General features: G+C 39.4%; 1 protein-coding gene across 1 annotated transcript in view; it reads left to right on the top strand.

The window, feature by feature from the left end:
- Window positions 1-20,233, top strand: part of CDK6 (cyclin-dependent kinase 6) — a 151,923-nt gene that overhangs the window by 88,603 nt on the left and 43,087 nt on the right. The window contains exon 3 of the mRNA XM_012656559.1: window positions 4,256-4,365. Coding sequence (XP_012512013.1) covers window positions 4,256-4,365 — 110 coding nt within the window. The remainder of the gene's footprint in view (window positions 1-4,255; window positions 4,366-20,233) is intronic.

Below are 20,233 nucleotides of genomic sequence, written 5' to 3'. Positions count from 1 at the left end.
ATGTGGATCATTATATATTGCACTCATTGTTTGCCTCAACGTGCTTTTAAATTTAAATTTACCATTATATTTTGCTTTTAAGGATATTTAGAATTATTAAACATAGAGAACTTTTGGTAGAAATTGATTATGCTGTTGAGAACTTTTCTTACTTCCTGAAACAATTTTGTTGGTATTGTCCATTTTGTATAAAGCTTTCAAATAAAAATTAATAAATTTCTACTTAAGTGTGATTTAAATTGGTTTTAAGTTAGTCTTCCATAAGATGTTTTTAGGGGCAAAGAAGTATAATAATTTCTGAGCAAAGGAAATTTATATTTTACTGTCAGGAAAATTTTTTATAATTTGTTCTCAAAAACCTGGATCCAGATTTAGTTGTAGTATATATTTTAAATCCCGTGAAATTACCGAAATTGTCGTCATTGGAGATATTTAAAATTACAATGACTTTTAATGTGAGGATTGAAGGACTCTGGGTCAAAGATTGTAGAATAGCCACTTAAATTAACAAATTAAAACGAGGGAAGGTCTCTTGATATATAGGATAATGTTACATAAACCAGGGAACAATATTAGAAAATGCAGTTTTTTTATATCTATTGCAAAAGATAGTAGTTTGTTATTTCTAAATGTAGGCCCGAAGCATTGTTTGAGTTATTTTATTAGAGAGTTAACTAGAAATGTAAGTCTTACACAATTCGTATTTTATTTTGGAATTCAAACATGTTGAATTCCATAAAAACTAAGCCAAAAAAGATCTTTCTTTAGGTAAATGATAGTTCAAAATAGAATATAAACATAAATTAATTAATCTAATTTCTCTTTGTTGCCATGATTTACACAAAGACTAAGCAGAAATCTTATACCTACAAATGAGATTTTTAAATCTTAGTTTTCATTGAAGTTATTAAGTGGCAATTGATGAGTAGATGCCATACCATACATACAGCCTTGTTCCTAAACCATTTTTGAAGGAGATCATTTAACCCCAAAGGACAGTGAGTTTTTGATATTTGTAAGCTCTTTAAAAAGTTTACATTAAAATATTTCAAAGTAAATTTGAAATTATTTCTTGCTGGTTACTTAATTGCAGCCTGTGTCTTTGCCTCTTGATTTGTGGATGTTTAGAGGGCTGAGTGAAAGGTGCTGTGTTGGATATTGAAGAAGGAGCACACAGGGTTGAAATCAGACAGTCCTGGTGTGAGTCCCAGGACTTGTACTTCTCGGCTACATCATTCTGGCTGGGTTACTCAACCTCTCTGAAATTTAGTTTCTCAGCTGTAAAATGTGCTTGCTGACAGTAACCGACTATACTTGCGCCATTGAAATTGTCAAACAGCCCCTCTTTTCCTTCCCACTTTCTACCCCTGCACTGCCATGTTTTGTGGCCATTGTCTATTTAAAGCTTGATTTTTCTGTGTCCTTACAGACATTTTTCTAAGCACATATGGTTATTATATTTATACCCACACATAAACTTTTAATAAAAATTAGGATCTTTATTAAAAATGTATTAACGCTGTATCATAGACATCTTTCCTATGTGAGCAGGATGAGAACTAGCTCATTCTTTTTGATGGCTGAATAATACTCCCCTTTTGGTAGTTATTGGAGAGTGAACATCCTTATGACTGTTTGTATACAGCTATGGTCGGTATTAATAGACATTTTAAAAAGCATTTGATAAAAATTCATTCTACATTTTAATGGTTACAAAATTTTAAAGGAAGAGAAGGGAACTTCCTAAATATATCAATATTGTTCTTGTTATTTTGCCTGTCTAAATATTTGATAATCACTAATAAGTATTACTGACTAAAGTATATTAAAAATGAAAATAGCCTATTAAAGTTTTTTAGGATGGATAATCAATCAGAAATCACAGTTTCCTTAGAACAGCTTGAAATAAGGCTATATTCAGATTAAACTTTTCATCTCCTGTGATGTTAGACTTTATTTTGAAGTGAGGTAAAAAGATAAATGCGTGCTCTCACAATATCTGTATATGTCTACAAATCATTCAAGTGGAACTTTATGGACAGTTTGCACCTGCACTTTTGTTTACAGTGTGTCAGAGAAGCAGAGAGAAGTGTTCCTCCAACTAGAAATATTAATAAAGCAGAAATAAATCATGTAACTAAAAACTAGAGCCCAGCATTGGACACTCTCTTTAGCAAAAATAGTACCTTTTGGGGGAGGGTTACCTGAAGAACTTTTTTTAAAAAAAGAAAGAAAGAAAAAGGAAAACTCCAAGGGGCCAACCCATGGAGAGTCTAATTCAACCTAAATTTTTCTAAAAGACCCATGGGTGATTCTCATGCACAGTCGGGTTGAGAACCAGTGGTATAGTATAGCATGTGACTAGAATGTAAAGGATATGGAAGAACTATGGGAGATGATACTGGAAAGATACACTGGAGTCAAATGATAAGTAACATTGTTGTGATATTGTTGGTTTGGAGTTTGTTTTTTTTTTCTTTTTAGAGATAGGGTCTCACTTTGTTGCCCAAGCTAGAGTACAGTGATGGTGCGATTATAGCTCTCTGCAGCCCCAAACTCCTGGGCTCAAGTTACCCTTCCACCTCAGGCACCCAAGTAGCTGGGACTATAGGCACACACCACCATGCCCGGATTGGTTTTTATTTCTATTACATCACCACCATCCCTCCAGTAGATATCAGCCAGATATTACTTAAACAAAACTTGACCCCTGTGTGAATTCAAGGCAAAATATGTTATATGAGATGAAGAGGGAAGAACCTGTCAAGAATCTTGCTCCAATTAGATGTTGCTGTATAACCACCCCAAAACTTAGAACATTGACCATTTTATTATCACTCATAACCTTGTCGTTGATTGGTGTCAGCTGGGCAGTTCTGCTCTGTGTGGCGTTGTCTGGGGCTGCAGTCAGCTGGGGGATCGGTTGGGCTTGAATGTCCAAGATGGCTCTATCACAGGACAGCAGCAGAGTTCTAAAAGGTAGCGTCTCAAGAACAAGCATTCAAAAATGCCCAGGCTACAGGCTTCTTATGACCTAGCTTTGGTAGCCTCAGACATTACTTCCCCCATATTCCATAGGTCAAGCAAGTCACTAAGGCCAACTCAGATTCGATGGAAGGTGAATGAACTCCATCCGTTGGTGGGAGGAACAGTGTGTGCATACGACAAGAGAAGGAAACTGATGGCAGCCATTTTTGGAGACTTGCTAGCATGGTCTTGTTGCACCAAGTAATATAGCATCAAAATGCATAAAGCAGAACTTCATAAAATTTAGATAGACATCAATAATAATGCAATTAGACAAAACAATAAGGATAAAAGGGATCTGAATAATATAAAGTGCTTATGTAATAGGTTTATATATTGAATTCCTTATCTGACAATATACCTTCATTTCAAGTGTCCATAGAATATCTGCCCCCCAAAAAAGAAATCACTTGAACCCCTATACACTCATAAATGTGAAGCCTTAACATAATATTATTTACTCGGCCCTCAACCTGACAGAAATAATTACAGTTGTATTTGTTTTCATCTATTATTATACACCGTTCTGTATTAAATGGGGTTCTTCTGTTTTTGGAATCCCCTCCTCTGGATGATTTTTATACATGGTATGAACAATTGGGTTACACATTCTCTCTTAAATTCTTCCCTATTTTTAATTTGTTTTCTGAAAATAGCAGCATGAAAAGGGGTTTTCTTTTGATTCCCCAAAGTGTCATGATAACCACAGTTTTGACTTGTTCTGCGTGCTCTGTAGACTTTGGGGTCACCATCCAGCAGCTCTGGCATCATCTGCTAATTTCACAGTAGTGCTGACCTGGGTATTAAGCTGGAATTGTTGCTCTCACCTGTTTTCCATGTATTGTTTTTTTTAAGCCCCGTAAGAGGGGAAAAAAAGTTTTAAGATAAGTTTTTTGTGTTGTTGTTTTGTTTTATTTTGTTGTGGTTTTTTTGTTTTTTGGTTTTTTTTTTTTTTTTTTTGGTCTTTGCTTTGCTTTCTGAAACTCATATTGTTTTACCATCCTGATAAGACACACAATCTGAGGTGGGAACTCAGGTTGTGGGGATGATGTAATTTCCTGGCCTGTCAGTGATGAGTCTTATTTACTTATTGCTTCTACCACAGTGTCCCCATATGATTTATAGGAGTTCTTTCCGAACTGAGTCTTCTCATTAAACCACCCACGGTGAGCAGTTTAAGCCAGCAGCCCTCTTCCTCAGTAACGCTCAGATCTGTTTGCTGTTGCAGGTCGTCACGCTGTGGTACAGAGCTCCAGAAGTCTTGCTCCAGTCCAGCTATGCCACCCCCGTGGATCTCTGGAGTGTTGGCTGCATATTTGCAGAAATGTTTCGTAGAAAGTAAGAAATACATTTTGTTTCACTCTGCTTTCCTTGAAAGGAGACTTTTTGGATCTCTGTTGACTTAGTGTGGCATTTCTGACTCAAGTAGGGTCATGATGTCAAGATCCATCTGCTCCAAGCTACTACTTCCAAGCCTGTCCTGAAACCACCTTCTCAGTCATTATGGTGTAGTTTTCTATGACCGTAGTTTCCCGTTCTTGGAAACTCTGGAGCAGAACACTCCACTGTTCTTAAAATTTACATTGTTTTTATTGGTGACGGTAGGACGTGGTGAACATATTTTGGTACTTTTTAGTGAAGAAATATCCTCAAGGTGGGCTTTATCCACAGGAGGAGAACTGGGACTGTTAAGTATATGGACATTTTTTAACAGAAATTTTGATGGTGAGAATAGTTAAAAAAAAAAACAATATTTAGGTTGAAAAGGAATAGGCAAGGAAGATGTGTCAATGCTACTTCAGAATACTTTAAATACCACCATGTGAAGGAGAGATTGAATATATTCAGGCATTGCAGAGGGCAGAAATAGGACCAAGTATATAGAAATTACAGAAATAAAGATTACTGTTGTTTCTATCTTCTGGGTGGGTCAAAAAAAAAAGATTTGTGTTAAAAAAAGGGTAGAAATCCAACAATTAAACAGTTATCTGAAGAGGAGATTAGAGTTTATGAAAATAGTGCATTCTCACAGGGTGTCCAAGAAGAGGCTGGACCACTACACATTGGAGATGTTTTCAGCAATGTTTATGGGGTCCATGAGTAGGGCAGGTGACCTCCAGGGCCCCTCTGAGTCTGAAAACCTGTGATTCATTTGTTTGATTTTTCAGATCACAAGAAATAGCCAAACAATATAACAAAGACCTGCCAGGAAAATAAGCCATACCTGGGTACTAAATTCATCCTGGTCAAAATTAAACAGAGAACCTAATCATAATCTAATCTTTCTTTCTTTTCTGTTTTTATTTCCATGGAAAAATGTGAGTTGGGAAGCTGAATGTATTCCCATTGGACATGTTATATTCGAAATATAGCTACATGATAGTTCACAAGGAAAAGAAGTGGTCAGCCATTGCTTGTTTCTTGGTTGGTTGGTTTTAACCAAACGAAGTTTTGTGCATGTAATAAATTTGGAACCTGTTCCTAGAACTCAGCAAATTCATCTGTAGCTCGTAGGATGGGATCATGGCAAGAGGATCAGAGTACATGGATGTGTAATGCAGGCCTGTCGTGTGCCAAATATAGCACTATATGCCTTCCCTTATGCTACTGTGTTTAATCCTCACAATAAGAGGAAACTGAGGTGGAGTGGTAAATTTATTTGTCATCGGGCAGCTAAAAAGTAGCACGGGTATGAATCCAAGGGAAGTCTTGTGAGCTCTAACCCAGTGTTGTTTTATGACCAGGGAAAGGAGGAAAAAAGTAATATTGAACTCAGCTGAAATGTTTACCAAACAGGCTATAAATAAGTGATTTTAAAAGTGTGGTCTCTGAATTAGGAACATCAACATCACCCAGGACCTTTTTGGAAATGCGGATTCTCAGGCCCCATCCTGCACCCACTGGATCAAAAGCTCTTGGGCTGGGATCCAGCAACCTGTGTTTTAACAAGTCCTCCACGCGATCCTAATGTAGCCTCCAGGGTAAGAACCCCTGGCTTGACTGACAGTGTCACCAGGGATGGGCAGTCTTCAAAAGTGCGGCTCCCAGGCCTCTCCCTGGAGATTCTGATTCATTACTGGGCTTCGGCCAGAGACTCTTGTTTTTAATAAAAGTGCCTCAGGTAATTCTTTTCATCTAGCAAATGTGGAAAACATCTGGTTAAAGACTTATGTTTAGAACTGGGAATAATGTACTGTCAATAGTGCAGGCTAGGAGTTAGAACAGTCATTCCAGTTCATCTCAGGAATAATTTAGTGGAGCTAAGAGTTGATAAGAGAAATATTTATTGGAAAGACATTTATGTGTCTAGAATTGTCCTCAGATGTGAAGATGGAGTCCTTTTGGTATGGGGGAAGGCAATCAGTTGTTTGTCAACAACTACACACTTGAATAGTAGCCACGATTGATGATAAAACCAGTATTTTTAAAGATGTTAAAAGAAAATAAAAGATATGTAGAATTAAACATTCACTACTAAGGAATTTTCAGTGTTTTGAAGTATAGGCAGTCCTGACCTATGGAACAATCATAACTCCAAACTTTGTTTTAAAATGTTAAAAACATTTAACACTGAAGTGAGTGATAGTATAATTGGTAATCAGGTTCCCAGCCTAGCTTGCAGAATCCTCTACAACCTGGAACATATATGACACATCAATTGTGCTAATTCATCAAAACCTTTTTTCTATGGGAAAATTCATACTGTGTTCCAATCCAAGATGACAGTAATACCCACCTCTTCGTCCCGGCATAGGGACTGAGACGTGGGACTCAAATGTTGGAGGCTCAGGGAACGGCTTCTTTGACGATGTGGCAGCAGTCTGCTTCAGTTTGCTGGAAAAGTGAAGTATTGGGTAGAGATCCATTGGCTCTTCAAAAGTGCACATAAGAAGGTACCCTTTCTCCTGGAGCCTTGCACAAAGGTAGCAAATTGAGAGATAATTGCTTGGAGAAGGAAGCAATATCAGAAATCAGGTCCATGTGCCTTCAAGGCTGAAGGGGAATGAATCCAGGCCAGTTGCACATCCTTCCTAGGGTAGGTGCCCTGTCTCCTGGGTAGTTCCTGCTGGCTTGGCTCTGACCTTGATTGTGGCCATGGGATCTGGCCCTGTTGCTATTCAGTTCGTGTTTTATATTTCCTATGATACCACCCAGATATCTGAACGTGGCATGCTTCTTACTTATGTGAGATGGGTTCTGGGGTTCAACCCTCCTCTTGACCTGGTTCTGACTTGACTCCTAATTCAGTATTGTCCCAATTGAGAATTCACAATCCATGGATTCTGAAAGCAGACTCCCTCATTACTTGCATTACTTAAGGAGACTCCTAAAGCAGGGAATTTTAGCATGTGTCCACTCTGGGTAACTACTTGACGCTAAGCAGTAATTGCAAAATTTTATCATTTCTTTATCACCTTCATTGTTTTTGCCATATTCTTATGGCAGTGGCACTATTATTTACTTAGTTTTTTTTACTACCTTGTATCAATTTACTTTTTTATTTAGCCTCATTCAAAACAAAAATACAGTTGTGCATTGCTTAACAACTGGGATATGTTCTAAGAAATGAATCGTTAGGCAATTTCATCACCATGTGAATATCACAGAAGAGTGTACTTACACAAGCCTAGATGGTATAGCCCATTACACACTTAGGCTATATGGTATAGCTTATTGTTCCAGGGCTATAAACCTGTACAGCATGTTACTGTACTGAATACTGTAGGCAGTTGTAACACAATGGTAAGTATTTGTGTATCTAAACATAGAAGAGATACAGTAAAAATACAGCATAAAAGATAAAAATGGTATGCCTGAATAGGGCACTTACCATGTATAGAACTTGCAGGACTGGAAGTTGCTCTGGGTGAGTCAGTAAGTGAGGGGGGGAGTGAATGAATGTGAAGGCCCAGGACATTGCTGTATACTACTGTAGACTTTATAAACACTGTACACTTAGGCTACACTAAATTTATAAAAAATATTTTTCTTTCTTCATTATTAAATTAATTTTAGCTTACTATAACTTTATAAACTTTTTAATTTTTTTAATTTTTTACTCTTATAATAACACAACTTAAAACACAAATACATCGTACATCTGTATGAAAATATTTTCTTTCTTTATATCCTTATTCTATAATCTTTTTTTAAAATTTACTTTCTTTTATTTATTTAATTTTTTAGAGACAAGGTTGCGCTATGTTGCCCAGGCTAGACTCAAACTCCTGGGCTCAAGTGATCCTCCCACTTCAGGCTCCAGAGGAGCTGGAACTACATGTGTGTGCCACCATGCCCGACTTAAGCTTTTTTAATTTTTATTTTTTATGTTGTTTTTTTTTTTCACTTTTTAATCTTTTTTGTTAAAAACTGAGATGCAAATACACACACTTAAGCCTAGGCCTACACAGGGTCAGGATTATCAACATCACTGTCTTCCACCACCACACCTTATCCCACTGGAAGGTCTTCAGAGGCAAGAACATGCACAGAGCTGCCATCTCCCATGATAACAATGCAGTCTTCTGGAATACTTCCAATAAAATGTTTTGTATAGAAAATACATAAACCAGTAACATTGTTAATTATCATTATCAAGCATTATGTACTGTAGATAATTGTATGTGCTATGCTGTTAGACGACTAGCGGCACAGTAGGTTTGTTTTCACCACCGTCACCACACACGTGGGAGTAATGCATTGCACTACAATGACATTAGATGGCTACGACGTCACTAGCTCATGACTGTATATAAAATCACAGATTTGGTGAGCCTGTTATTTATTTGCCAAATACACATTAGGATAAATATATAACAATTAAAATTACTAAGGAACTTAGTCCACATTTATCCCCTGAAGTCATCTCACATATCACTAGTGGTACATGTCACTTGTTGGAAACCCTGTAACAGGTGTCCCATTCAGTCTACAAATAACTTACTGAGTGGCTACTGAATGCAAGGCCCACTTCTAGAGGGGTAACTTAAATGCTAGTATAGAAGAGAGGTGTTACATGCACGATTAGTTAATTAATCAGACCTGGGATAAATGCTATAAAGAAGTACAGGGTACGATGAGTGGATATAATGAGAAGATTGTTTTGGGAGGGTGAAGGAGTTTCTCAGTGGAAGGCCAGAAGTCAGGATTAACCTTCCTCAGAGGTCATATTCATAATCATTTATGCATCAGCAAGGCTCATCATCCTCCATAACCTGGGGAGAAGAAAAGAAGTGAAAGGATTAACATTTGTCATGTGACAGGCCCCGGGCCAGGGACCCTTCATAAGCATTATCTCCTTAAACCCCTTTTCTAAAGGCTACTATCCAGAGTTTACAGATGACAAATTAGAGCCTTCTACAAGGAGGGTGAATAACTTGCCCAAGGGCATACAGGTATTTAATGGCAGAGCCAAGAACCCAGGTCTTCCTCACTCCATAGCCTTTGACTTTTCTACTCTGCCGTGTTTCTGCCCTTCCTGTTGTTTGACCTATGAGGCCATACTTTTTTCTGGAATTTTTTAATGTATTGTGACAATGCAGCAGCAATGATTTTAGAGCAGTTAAGAAACAAATCACACATTTAACAGTCTCTCCTGTGTTGGAAAGCTTGACCAGGTGTTCTCTGTCATATTACTAAGAGGTCCACGTCTTCTATTCTAAAATTGAATACCTAGGAAATACGAACTCAGTAAAGAGAGTCTTAGGGCAGATGGTTGACGAAGAGCCAGAGAGTTTAAATACCATCTGTCACTATTATCTGGGTTTAATAATTGCCCACACTGACCCACAGAAGCAGTCTACAAAATGGATAAGAGCTGGATTTTTATCTTCCTCTTTAACTCTTGGTCCATGGGTAATCCACCTTTACTCCATATTGAGTTGTATTTTAACACAAAAAAAATTGTTATAAATTTGGTCTGTAGCCAGCTGGAAGAATGGGACTAGATGGATGGATGGATGGATAGATGTGATAGATTAATTTTTAACTACATGGCAAAATAAATTAGCAATGTTAACTCCCTGTATATCTACCTGTTGCCTTATGATCCTTGTCAGAACTGTTGCCTGTGGTTTGAAAGTTGTGGGGTTTTCCAGGTTACAGCAGAGTCATAAAAAGAAAATGCACATTTAAAAAATAAAACATGCTACTAATTCTTTGAATGTGGAGATTGTGGTAAACAGATAGTAATTCTTAGAAGTTCTGGGTTGCCAGCTCCACTGATCCCTAGCTAAGAAATGCCAAATGCCACCAGGAAGAATATAACAAATACAGTCACTGTTAGAAGGAAACAAATGAGACTTCATGGTCATATTACCCCTTGTCTGGTGGCCTCTCTAGGCTTGTCATCATTGATTTCTATGAATTAAACACCCAGTAGTTGAGAAGCTGACAGTGAAACTGTCCTTTGTGGCTCAGTGGTCAGTGAGCCAATGTCTTTAAAATGTCACTGAGCGCCTTGCCAATTTTCCCATTGGTTACTGTGTTGGTGCTTCCCCCTACTTGAGTACTCTCCTTAGTGACATTGAGGAAATGAGGTCTTTAACCAGCTGACCTGGACACTGAGGCACCGGAAGGCGAGCCCTCGTGTGAGAGGAAACCCATCACCTCAGGTTAGGTTGGAACACATGCATAGAAACCAGGGCACTCAGCTAGACTTTCAGATTTCTTATCTCTTCTTGGATATTTTCCTAGACACTTTTTTTTTCTTCCTTTAAAGAACCAGCCAAATGGGAAGAACTCTTAAAGGAACATTTTCTTTAGTGAGGAAATTCCCAAAATGGTACCCAGGAAAAAGTCCAATCTTGGTTGAGTAATGCACATGGGGTAGTTCTAAGTAAGAGCAAATGGGTACTTTTTGATGTTATCAACACTGATTTTTTTTTTAAATTCTTAATGCGTATCTTACTTTAACGTGGATTTGAAAAATATATTTGTCTTCATGACATATACTGAGAAGCCACCACCAGGCCTGGCCTTTCCCTGCGGGGGCAGCTCTGCAGACTCCAAGCTTCCCACCCCACTGCCCCTCCATGCTGGCACTCTGGGCCTGCATGTTCTGTGCTCTTTTCCACAAACTCGATTTTGTCTGCCTAGTCCTCTTTTAATCATTCTGCCATCATGTCCTTCCCTCTTACTAAGTCGTTGTTTCCCTCTTACTTCCTCCCACGTTCCCATCTCTGTTCTTAGGAGCCGACACCTCATTTCTCTGACTCTCTGTTTCTGTTACTCCTTTCTACTCTGCCTCTTAGAATCCTTGTCCTGTGGCACCAAATTCCCCTGCTTCCCTGAACTTTTACTCACAGTGTTCTTCTTCAAGGTAACTAAAACCAGGCCCTTTTCTGTAGGTGCTGTATCCCTCCTGAGAAGGGATCTGTGATAGTCTTAACCATCTGCTGCTTGCGGGCATTATTCTGCCAAAGCTTCTCAACATCTTTTTGCCATCCTCTTACATTCCCTTCCCCCAGTCTCATTTGCATGACCCAGGGACTTTCAGGACCAGTGATTTTCAAGCACAGAGCCACTACAGAGTAAGAGTAAATATCACCGATGGAGGTGCTTTGCACATAGGCGCAGACAGAGCAGTTTGAGGGTCCCGATTGACTCAGCAGCTGCATCACTTAGCTTGCCCTCTCCCTGTCCTTCAGCCGGTACTTAAGCATTCAGTGGCCCTTTTAAAGAACTTGGGTTCTCTGGTCCTTTCTCAGGGCCACTGCACCTTAGGGACATCATCATCCAAGTGCTCCACCATTGAAAAGAAAGCTCTGCTTACAGATATAAATAGGGCAACCAGAGCACATGTGCTTGTTTAGCACTTGCATCTAGGTTTTTGGTCGGCATGTCCCCTCTCCTTCAGCTCTGATCTCTTGGTCTCAGACCCATGCTAGGATTCCCTCTTCTTCCCATCCCCACACTCCCAACCCAACATTCAGCCTCATCTCCAATTAATAAGATGAGTAAGGCCCTCAGAGTGAGCTCCTTTACTCCTCTTTCAATTCAAAGATCTCTCTTTATCTTCACCTTCTCTCTTCCTTCTCTCCTGTTTCTGAGAACGATGCGTTCTCCCTCCTTATAAGACAGATCCCTCAACCCTTGCTCTTTTTCTTGATGCTACTCTGCTTCTGGGCTCTCACTTGATCCACCATCCCCTTCTGATTGGCCTCTTCAGAGTCAAATCGTGCTCTCATCTCTCCATCTTGGAAAAGATTCTCATTCCCCTTTCTGTGTCCTCAGTCTTTCTCCTTCCCTTCGTGGCCAAACTGCTTAAAAGAATAGTGCCCCTACATGTAGCCTAAACTTCATCACTACTCATTCCTTCATCCCTTCCAATGATAAAAATAATAGATAACATTTATGGGGCACTTACTATGAACCAAGCACTGTAAAGTTGATCCCTGAATAACATGGATTTGAATTGTGCAGGTCCACTATACACAGATTTTTTAAAATAAAAGTTACACGGAGTGTGCCTTTCTCTCCCACCTGCCCTTCCACATCCTCTACCCCTGCCACTCCAGAAACAGCAAAATCAGCCTCTCCTCTCCCTCCTCGGCCTACTCAACATGAAAATGATGAGGATGAAAACCTTTATGATAATCCACTTCCACTTAATGAATTGTAAATATATTTTCTCGTCTTTGTGATTTTCCTAATGACATTTTCTATTCTCTAGCTTACTTTATTGTAATACAATATATAATACATATAACATAGAAAATATGTGTTAATCAACTTTATGTTATTGGTATGGCTTCTAGTCAACAGTAGGCTATAAGTAGGTAAGTTTTGGAGGAGTCAAAAGCTTTAAACAGGCCAGGCGCGGTGGCTTACGCCTGTAATCCTAGCTCTCTGGGAGGCCGAGGCGGGCTGATTGTTTGAGCTCAGGAGTTCGAGACCAGCCTGAGCAAGAGCGAGACCCTGCCTCTCCTAAAAATAGAAAGAAATTAACCGGACAAATATATATAGAAAAAATTAGCCAGGCATGGTGGCGCATGCCTGTAGTCCCAGCTACTTGGGAGGCTGAGGCAGGAGGATCGCTTGAGCCCAGGAGTTTGAGGTTGCTGTGAGCTAAGATGACGCCACGGCACTCTAGCCCCGGCAAAAGAGTGAGACTCTGTCTCAAAAAAAAAAAAAAAAAAAAAGTTATAAACAGATTAACAGATTTTTGACTGCATGGAGGGTCAGCCCCCATGTTGTTCAAGGGTCAACTATATACAGTGCTTTAAAATATACAATTTCATTTATATCTCAGAATAACTTTGTGGGCACTATTGTCACTCCCATTTTGCAGGCAAGAAAACTGAAGCCTATAAAGGTTTAGTATAGAGTACCATAGTTAGTAAATGATGAGAAAAGGCTTTGAACCCAGGCTTATCTGACTGCACGGTCCTCCTGCTGCCTCCGAGGTTGATGATGACTTCCTCATTATTGTACTCAGGGACCTCTCTCCTTTCTCATCCAGAGAGCTTTGTCTAGATAAGATGCAGATGACACTCCGATGGGCTCCAGGGCCACACTGCAGTTCCCTAACAGACTGAGTCTTCCACCGGCCATCTTTTAGATACCTTACCTTCACTGAACCCCTCAAACCAGCTTCTCTCACCTTCCCTTTTTCTGTTCATGGAACCCACATCCCCACAGCTACCCACCTGTGCCCTCAAAGTCACCTTGGAATCATCTTCATTCTTCCATATCCAAGCCCTGTGGATTCTGTCTCCTTGGGGTCTCTCAGGTCTTGCCCCTTTCCATCACGACATCCATCTCCCTAATTTAGGCCTTCTTTAACGGTCCCCCAGCTTGGAGGAGTAACCTGCTAATCTGTCACCCTGTTTCCCACCTATTCATGTACATATGATAAATTAATATTCCTATTATAACCCTTTTTCAAAAACTTGATAAATCGGGTGGAAGATCCTTGGCTTTTCAAGACTTTGTAAAGAAGATCCCAACTTTATCCTGGCCTTAGCATATATTGCTCTCCAAGTCATCACTGTTAGTGAAAGTGACCTACCTTTTGGCTCTGAAACATGTCTCACTGTATTGCTCCTCAGAACCCTTGCCCTTCTTTTGTCCTGGGAGCCCAGTGCCTCCCTCATCTTCCAGAGCTAAACCTGGAAGCTGCTTCTTCAATGAAGAGGCCTTCTGTGCTCTGCCCCACCTCAGCGTTTTGTCGTACCTGTGTCACGGCACTTCTCTCAGCCGTGTTCTTTCTGTGCACACAAGTTGTCCGCCCTAGCTGCAGTAACAATGTAATGTACAGCACAGTGTTCTTTCTTAGGAACCAGACATCTAAGGCACTGTTCCAGCCCTGCCCCTACCAGCTCTGTGACTAAAGGCAAACCCTCAACTTCTGGAGCTTAGTGTCTTTATCTGTGAAATGGAGAGGCTGGGATGCCACATCCATGGAGTGCAAACTGTGCTTCCCAGAGTCCACAGAGCCCCTCCTGTGTCTAGCCCAGGGAGTGCGCAGCCCTTCTTGCTCCCACGCTCAGCTTTAGTCAGAGCAGCGTGCTTTCATCTTTTTCTATATCGGGCTTCTGAGATCTAAAAGATCTAAAATATTGGAGTGGATGGTGTCCAAGATTCACTCCAACTCTGATATTTGTTGCTTCTAGATAGAACCATGTCTTGGTCATTTCTAGAACTCTTAACCGTGTCCAGCACAGCTAAAACTGTTGATAGAGCTTATTATACAACCTTACGTACTGTCCTGAGCACTTGGCAAACATAATTCAGTTTAACCCTCCCAAGAGACTTGCCCCAGGTTCCCACATCTGGTCATTGGCAGAGCTTGAACTCAAAGCTGTACAACCTATAACAGCTACACTGAACTATGACGAGCTATGCTGGAAAATGAGGCAGAGTATCATTGTAACAACTGGCGTGTGTGTGTGTACATGTGTGCACATGCCTCCCTCTCTATCCTGCTATTCCTTTTTTTAAACATTTACATTGCCATGTGGAATGTCTATAAAAGCCTAAACCAGCTCTGTATGGTAGAAATACAATGTGAGCCACAAATGTAATTATAAATTTTCTAGTAACCACATTAAAAAAGGCAAAAAGAAACAGGTCAAATTAATTTTCATAATGTATTTTATTTAACACAGTACATCCAAAATATTATTATTTCAACATGTAATGAATACAAAAATATGGGTAAATGAGATATTTTACATTCTTTTATGTTTGTACTAACTCTTCAAATTCAAATGCGTATTTCATACTTACAGCACATGTCAGTTGGGACTAGCCACATTTCAGGTGCTCATTAGCCACAGGTACTGTATTGGACAGTGCAGATGTAAGCCATCAAATAAAACGTTAAATTAAAGAAGAAACAGACAACTTGCCAGTTGTTGGCAATGAGGGAGAAAACGAGTCAGTGCCCTTCTCACTGATTTCTCATTCTATCTCCTACGTCATCTTCTTTTCTGGTTAGGGTGAGTCTACAGAAGTTGGGGTCCCTGCACATAAAACCAACAGAGCTGAGGCTGATGCAGCCACCTGGCCTTCTTCCCCAGAATTAGTGGCACTTGAGCACCAGCTTGCAAGTATTAAAGTGTTTTCCGTACTAGCAGATCTTCTCCAACATGTCCTTTTTAAAAAATTCTGGGGAGCTTTGTTGTCTCTGTGGTCTTTCACTCCACATGCCACATTCAGAAACAAGAAGAATTGCTGTGGGAAGGATTAAGTTAGGAGATCTAGATGACAGTTAGCTTTATTTTTTAAAAAAAATTCTTAAACCAAAAAGTAAGATAACATAGTCTGGTTGTAAAAATGCCAGATGGAGGCTGGGCGCGGTGGCTCACGCCTGTAATCCTAGCTCTCTGGGAGGCCGAGGCGGGCGGATTGTTTGAGCTCAGGAGTTCGAGACCAGCCTGAGCAAGAGCGAGACCCTGCCTCTACTAAAATTAGAAAGAAATTAATCGGCCAACTAACAATATATAGAAAAAATTAGCCGGGAATGGTGGCGCATGCCTGTAGTCCCAGCTACTCGGGAGGCTGAGGCAGGAGGATTGCTTGAGCCCAGGAGTTTGAGGTTGCTGTGAGCTAGGCTGACGCCACGGCACTCACTCTAGCCAGGGCAACAGAGTGAGACTCTGTCTCAAAAAAAAAAAAAAATGCCAGATGGTACAGAAGTATAAAATGTGAATATTGTCTTTCCTGTACTCCCCTCCAGACTCCCAAAGACATCCCTCAGGAATACTTCCAGATCTTCTTTATTACAGATTCAAAAGGTGGTGTGTGTGTGTTTATAAATATGTAAAGGCATATGCACACACATACATCTAGAAATTTCTCTCACAGAAGTGGGCTTACACCATACTCTTCTGCACATTGCTTATTAATTTTATTTTGTTATGTCACTGCATAGAAATTTAACTCATTTTTAAACTGATGAATAACTGTCAGTTTATTTATTTTGTAATTTAACTAATTTCCTATTGATGGACATTAGGATTTATTTGGTCCTGTTGCAAACAACATTGCAGTAAACTCCTTGTGCTTATTTTGTGGAACATTTGTCCAATTATTTCTGTACAGTGAATTCCAGAAGTGAAATTACAGGGTCAAATAACATGTATGTTTTAAAAATTCTGCTAGCTAAACCAGACTGCTCTCCAAAAAGCTTCAGCTAAACTCCGTTTTTAGCTTAAGGTGGGAGGCAGGATTGAGATTCCCTCAAAGATTAAGAAATGTTGTCATGGGTAAAGCAAAACAAGAACTCTCACGTAAGCCTTGGCTACCTCTTGTCCCACTACTTAACAATAATATCAAGTGGAAAAAGTTAAATGAATATGGTAATTTTTATAAAACAGTTGTTAAGCTTGGTTTAATGCATAAGAGACTTCTTTCAACTGTAAAATTCACTGTGGGTTTCCTTTTTATCAGTTGGGTAGAGATAGGGAAGGAATCAACCTCATTTTGTCAGTTAAAAAAAATATCTTAGATAAAATCCCAAACAGTTTTTGAAACTGTTTTTTTTTTTTTTCCAGGGCACAATCAGTGCAAAGATCATTCTGCAGAGTTCCTTAGTGCCCAGGGATGGAGAATAATGTATATTAAGCTCTGCTATTCCTTCCAGACAGGGCTTGGAGCCTGGGCCTTCCCTTCACGTCATTTTTCCTTCTTAGTTAGTTGCCAGAGCTCGTGCATCATTACTTCACACTTTGCCCTGTGGATACACTCCTTGGAATAACTCCAGAAGCTCTTCCATTGGCCACTTTCTCTAAATAGGAAAAGAATCAGACTAATAGTTTCAGGTCTACGTGATCACAAAGTCTCAGGTCTGCCTGATCACATTCATCGTGTAAGATGAAAATACTTAGTTTGAGGGAAGAAGCCCCTTACTTTTCATAAAACACAGAGAAAGTAGATATTTTACACATTGAAAGCCAGTTCTTACCAGTCTAATCTTTAGTTGGTGACAAACTTATCATCATCTTTTTCTCGTGAACAGGTGGTACTTCCCAGCCCTACAAAATAAAAAGTACCGTGCCTGCACAAAAATTATGTTAGCTGGGGCTTGGACCTCCAATTTGAGTTGTCTGGCCTTGGTAATTCCTTCAAAGCATGATGTGACATTTACATTTGTTGTTTTATAATGTTCATGCAAATTTATTAGACAAGACAATAAATATAGCAAATAATGCAAGGCGTTTTAAGTAGGTGTAAATTCATGAGATATTTTATTTCCACTGAACACTACTAAGGCACTAAATTACAACAAATGGTAAGATGTGACGAAAGATTCTACTAGATCTTAAAAATGAAATGATAGGTTGTAGTGACAATCTGTGGGTAACTGTTTGGCTCACTGCTGTGGGGTGGTCTGTGCCTGTCTGATACGCTTTGCTCTGTTGTTTGGCACTGAGGATCTACCACCCATCTGGCTTTCCCGTGGTGACTGGAGGAGTTGGTATCCGATGAGACCGAGTACTTGGTTTAACTGAAAGAATTAGGCATTTTTTTTATAGAAATAAAAGATATTACCTAGTTTCCTTTTCTCTCTCCTCTCATCTCCTTTTGTCTTCTTGCCTTTCTCCTATTCCTCATCTCCTTCATCTCTTCTATCCCTCTCGCCCTCTCTCTCTTCCACTGTCTCCCTCTGTCACTCTCTCTCCTCTCTTCCTCCCATTTTAACCATAGGAAATATAGAGCATTCAGCACAATCTTTCATGTTGACCTTCTCTGGTAATATGTGATGGCATTGGGTTTGTGATTTATTGCTCCAGTTTTGCTTGCCAGATTAAATTTACAAGTATTAGAATTTACTCATAGATAGGATTAAGAGTTGTTGGCTGCTTAGGAGTGTGTATGTGTATGTGTATATGTGCACATGTGCACTTATATAATATGAGAAAAAGTGTGACACAGACAGCTACAGACATGTGGACTGTATTTACTTGCAAATTGAAATACTGCAAGGGACAATTCAAAATGGCAGATTTCCAGTGGAAATTAAATTTTACTACAAACCAAGTTGGATACTACTAGCTCTTCTCTTATCACTGGTGCAGTTAGTTTGCTGGACGTTCCCAGTCCAAAACCCGGGAGGAGATCCAAAACTTTGAAAGTCAGGCAACGGGAGCCTGCCAAATGTGTTTGCACTATGTTGCCCAACCATTTAATTGGTAATAATTTGACATACTAATATTTCAATATTCAGAAGTAATTTGGAAGCCAATTGCTATATCTGTTTTGCTTATCAGAGTAATATTGAATTCTCTAGGTATCAGCATGTAATAATGCTGATTTCAAAGGCACTCAGTTTAGTAGTATACAGCCCTGATTAAAAATGGCACTGAACCTAGTACTTAGACGCTTCTCATTTTTTTCCCTTAACTGGTACCTTTTTTACAGATTGCATATTTTCTCTTTTGTGTAAAATGTCATTGGTATTTTGATGGGGATTGCATTGAATCTGTAGATTGCTTTGAATAGTATGGCCATTTTAACTATATTGATTCTTCCAATCCATGAGCATGGAATATCTTTCCATTTTTTTGTGTGTCATCTTCAACTTCTTTCAATGTTTTATAGTTTTCATTGTAGAGATCTTTCCCTTCTTTGGTTAACTTTATTCCTAGGTATTTTATTTTACTTGCAGCTATTACAAATGGGATTACTTTCTTAGTTTCTTTTTCAGATTATTTACTGTTGACATATTGAAATGTTACTGATTTTTGTATGTTGATTTTGCATCCTGCTACTTCACTGAATTTATCATTTACAGATTACATATTAATAACTTCTTGTATTTATTTCTGTGAGCTCTCAATTGAAATTTACTGAAAATATTAGGAACTATTAGTTTAAAAGATACCTACTGGCCCCAAAAACATCCAGCATGGCAGTGAAATAATTATCAAAATTATTTGGAAGAATTTTTCATTTAGCCAGAACTGGATTTAAAACCCATTTGGTGACACAGGTTTATTATGTGTGCCTAGAAATAGGCAGACCTTTTTCCCTCTCCCTCACTTCCCTCGTTTCAGAAACACAGGGTTAATTTCAGTTCAATATATGGGCAGCTGTTCCCACTGCTGTTCCTGTTGAGATCTCCATAGTGCTATTGACTGACCTCTGCCATCAGGTGTTTTTGTTGTTGTTGTGGTGGTGCGTTTTTTTTTGGTTTTGGGGCTTTTTTTCTTTTTTTCTTTTTTTCGAGTCTCTGTCACCCAGGATAGAGTGCAGTGGTGCAATTATAGCTCACTACAGCCTTGAACTCCTGGGCTCCAGCTCCTGCCTCAGCCTCATAAGTAGCTGGGACTATAGGCACACATCACCACACCTGGCTAATTGAGTTTTTTTTTTAGAGACGAAAGTCTCACTATGTTGCCCAGGCTGGTCTTGAACTCCTGGCCTCAAGCAGTCTTCCCGCCTCAGCCTCCCAAGTCTCTAGAATTAAGGAGGCCAGCCACCGCACCGGGCTGCCATCAGTATAATATCTCTTTCTCTCTCAGAGAGGAGACTTCAAATACCAGAAAGCACATATGTGCAAAAAGGGACTGGGAGTCTGGAGGTGAAAAGAATGGGACATTTAGTAGATGAGGACAGGGACATGAGAGCAATGTTAGATGAAACAGGCTAGATATTAAAAACCAGGAGCTATTCATAAAGCATAAATGTATACCGAGTAAGTTCAAAGTAATGTCTACACTGTGTTGACTACAAATGATTTGGGCAGATTGCTCTTCTA

The sequence above is a fragment of the Propithecus coquereli genome, unplaced genomic scaffold (genome assembly GCF_000956105.1).
Source record: "Propithecus coquereli isolate 6110/MARCELLA unplaced genomic scaffold, Pcoq_1.0 Scaffold508, whole genome shotgun sequence".
NCBI classification, from domain to species: domain Eukaryota; kingdom Metazoa; phylum Chordata; class Mammalia; order Primates; family Indriidae; genus Propithecus; species Propithecus coquereli.
This window is presented reverse-complemented; position numbering and strand designations above follow the sequence as displayed.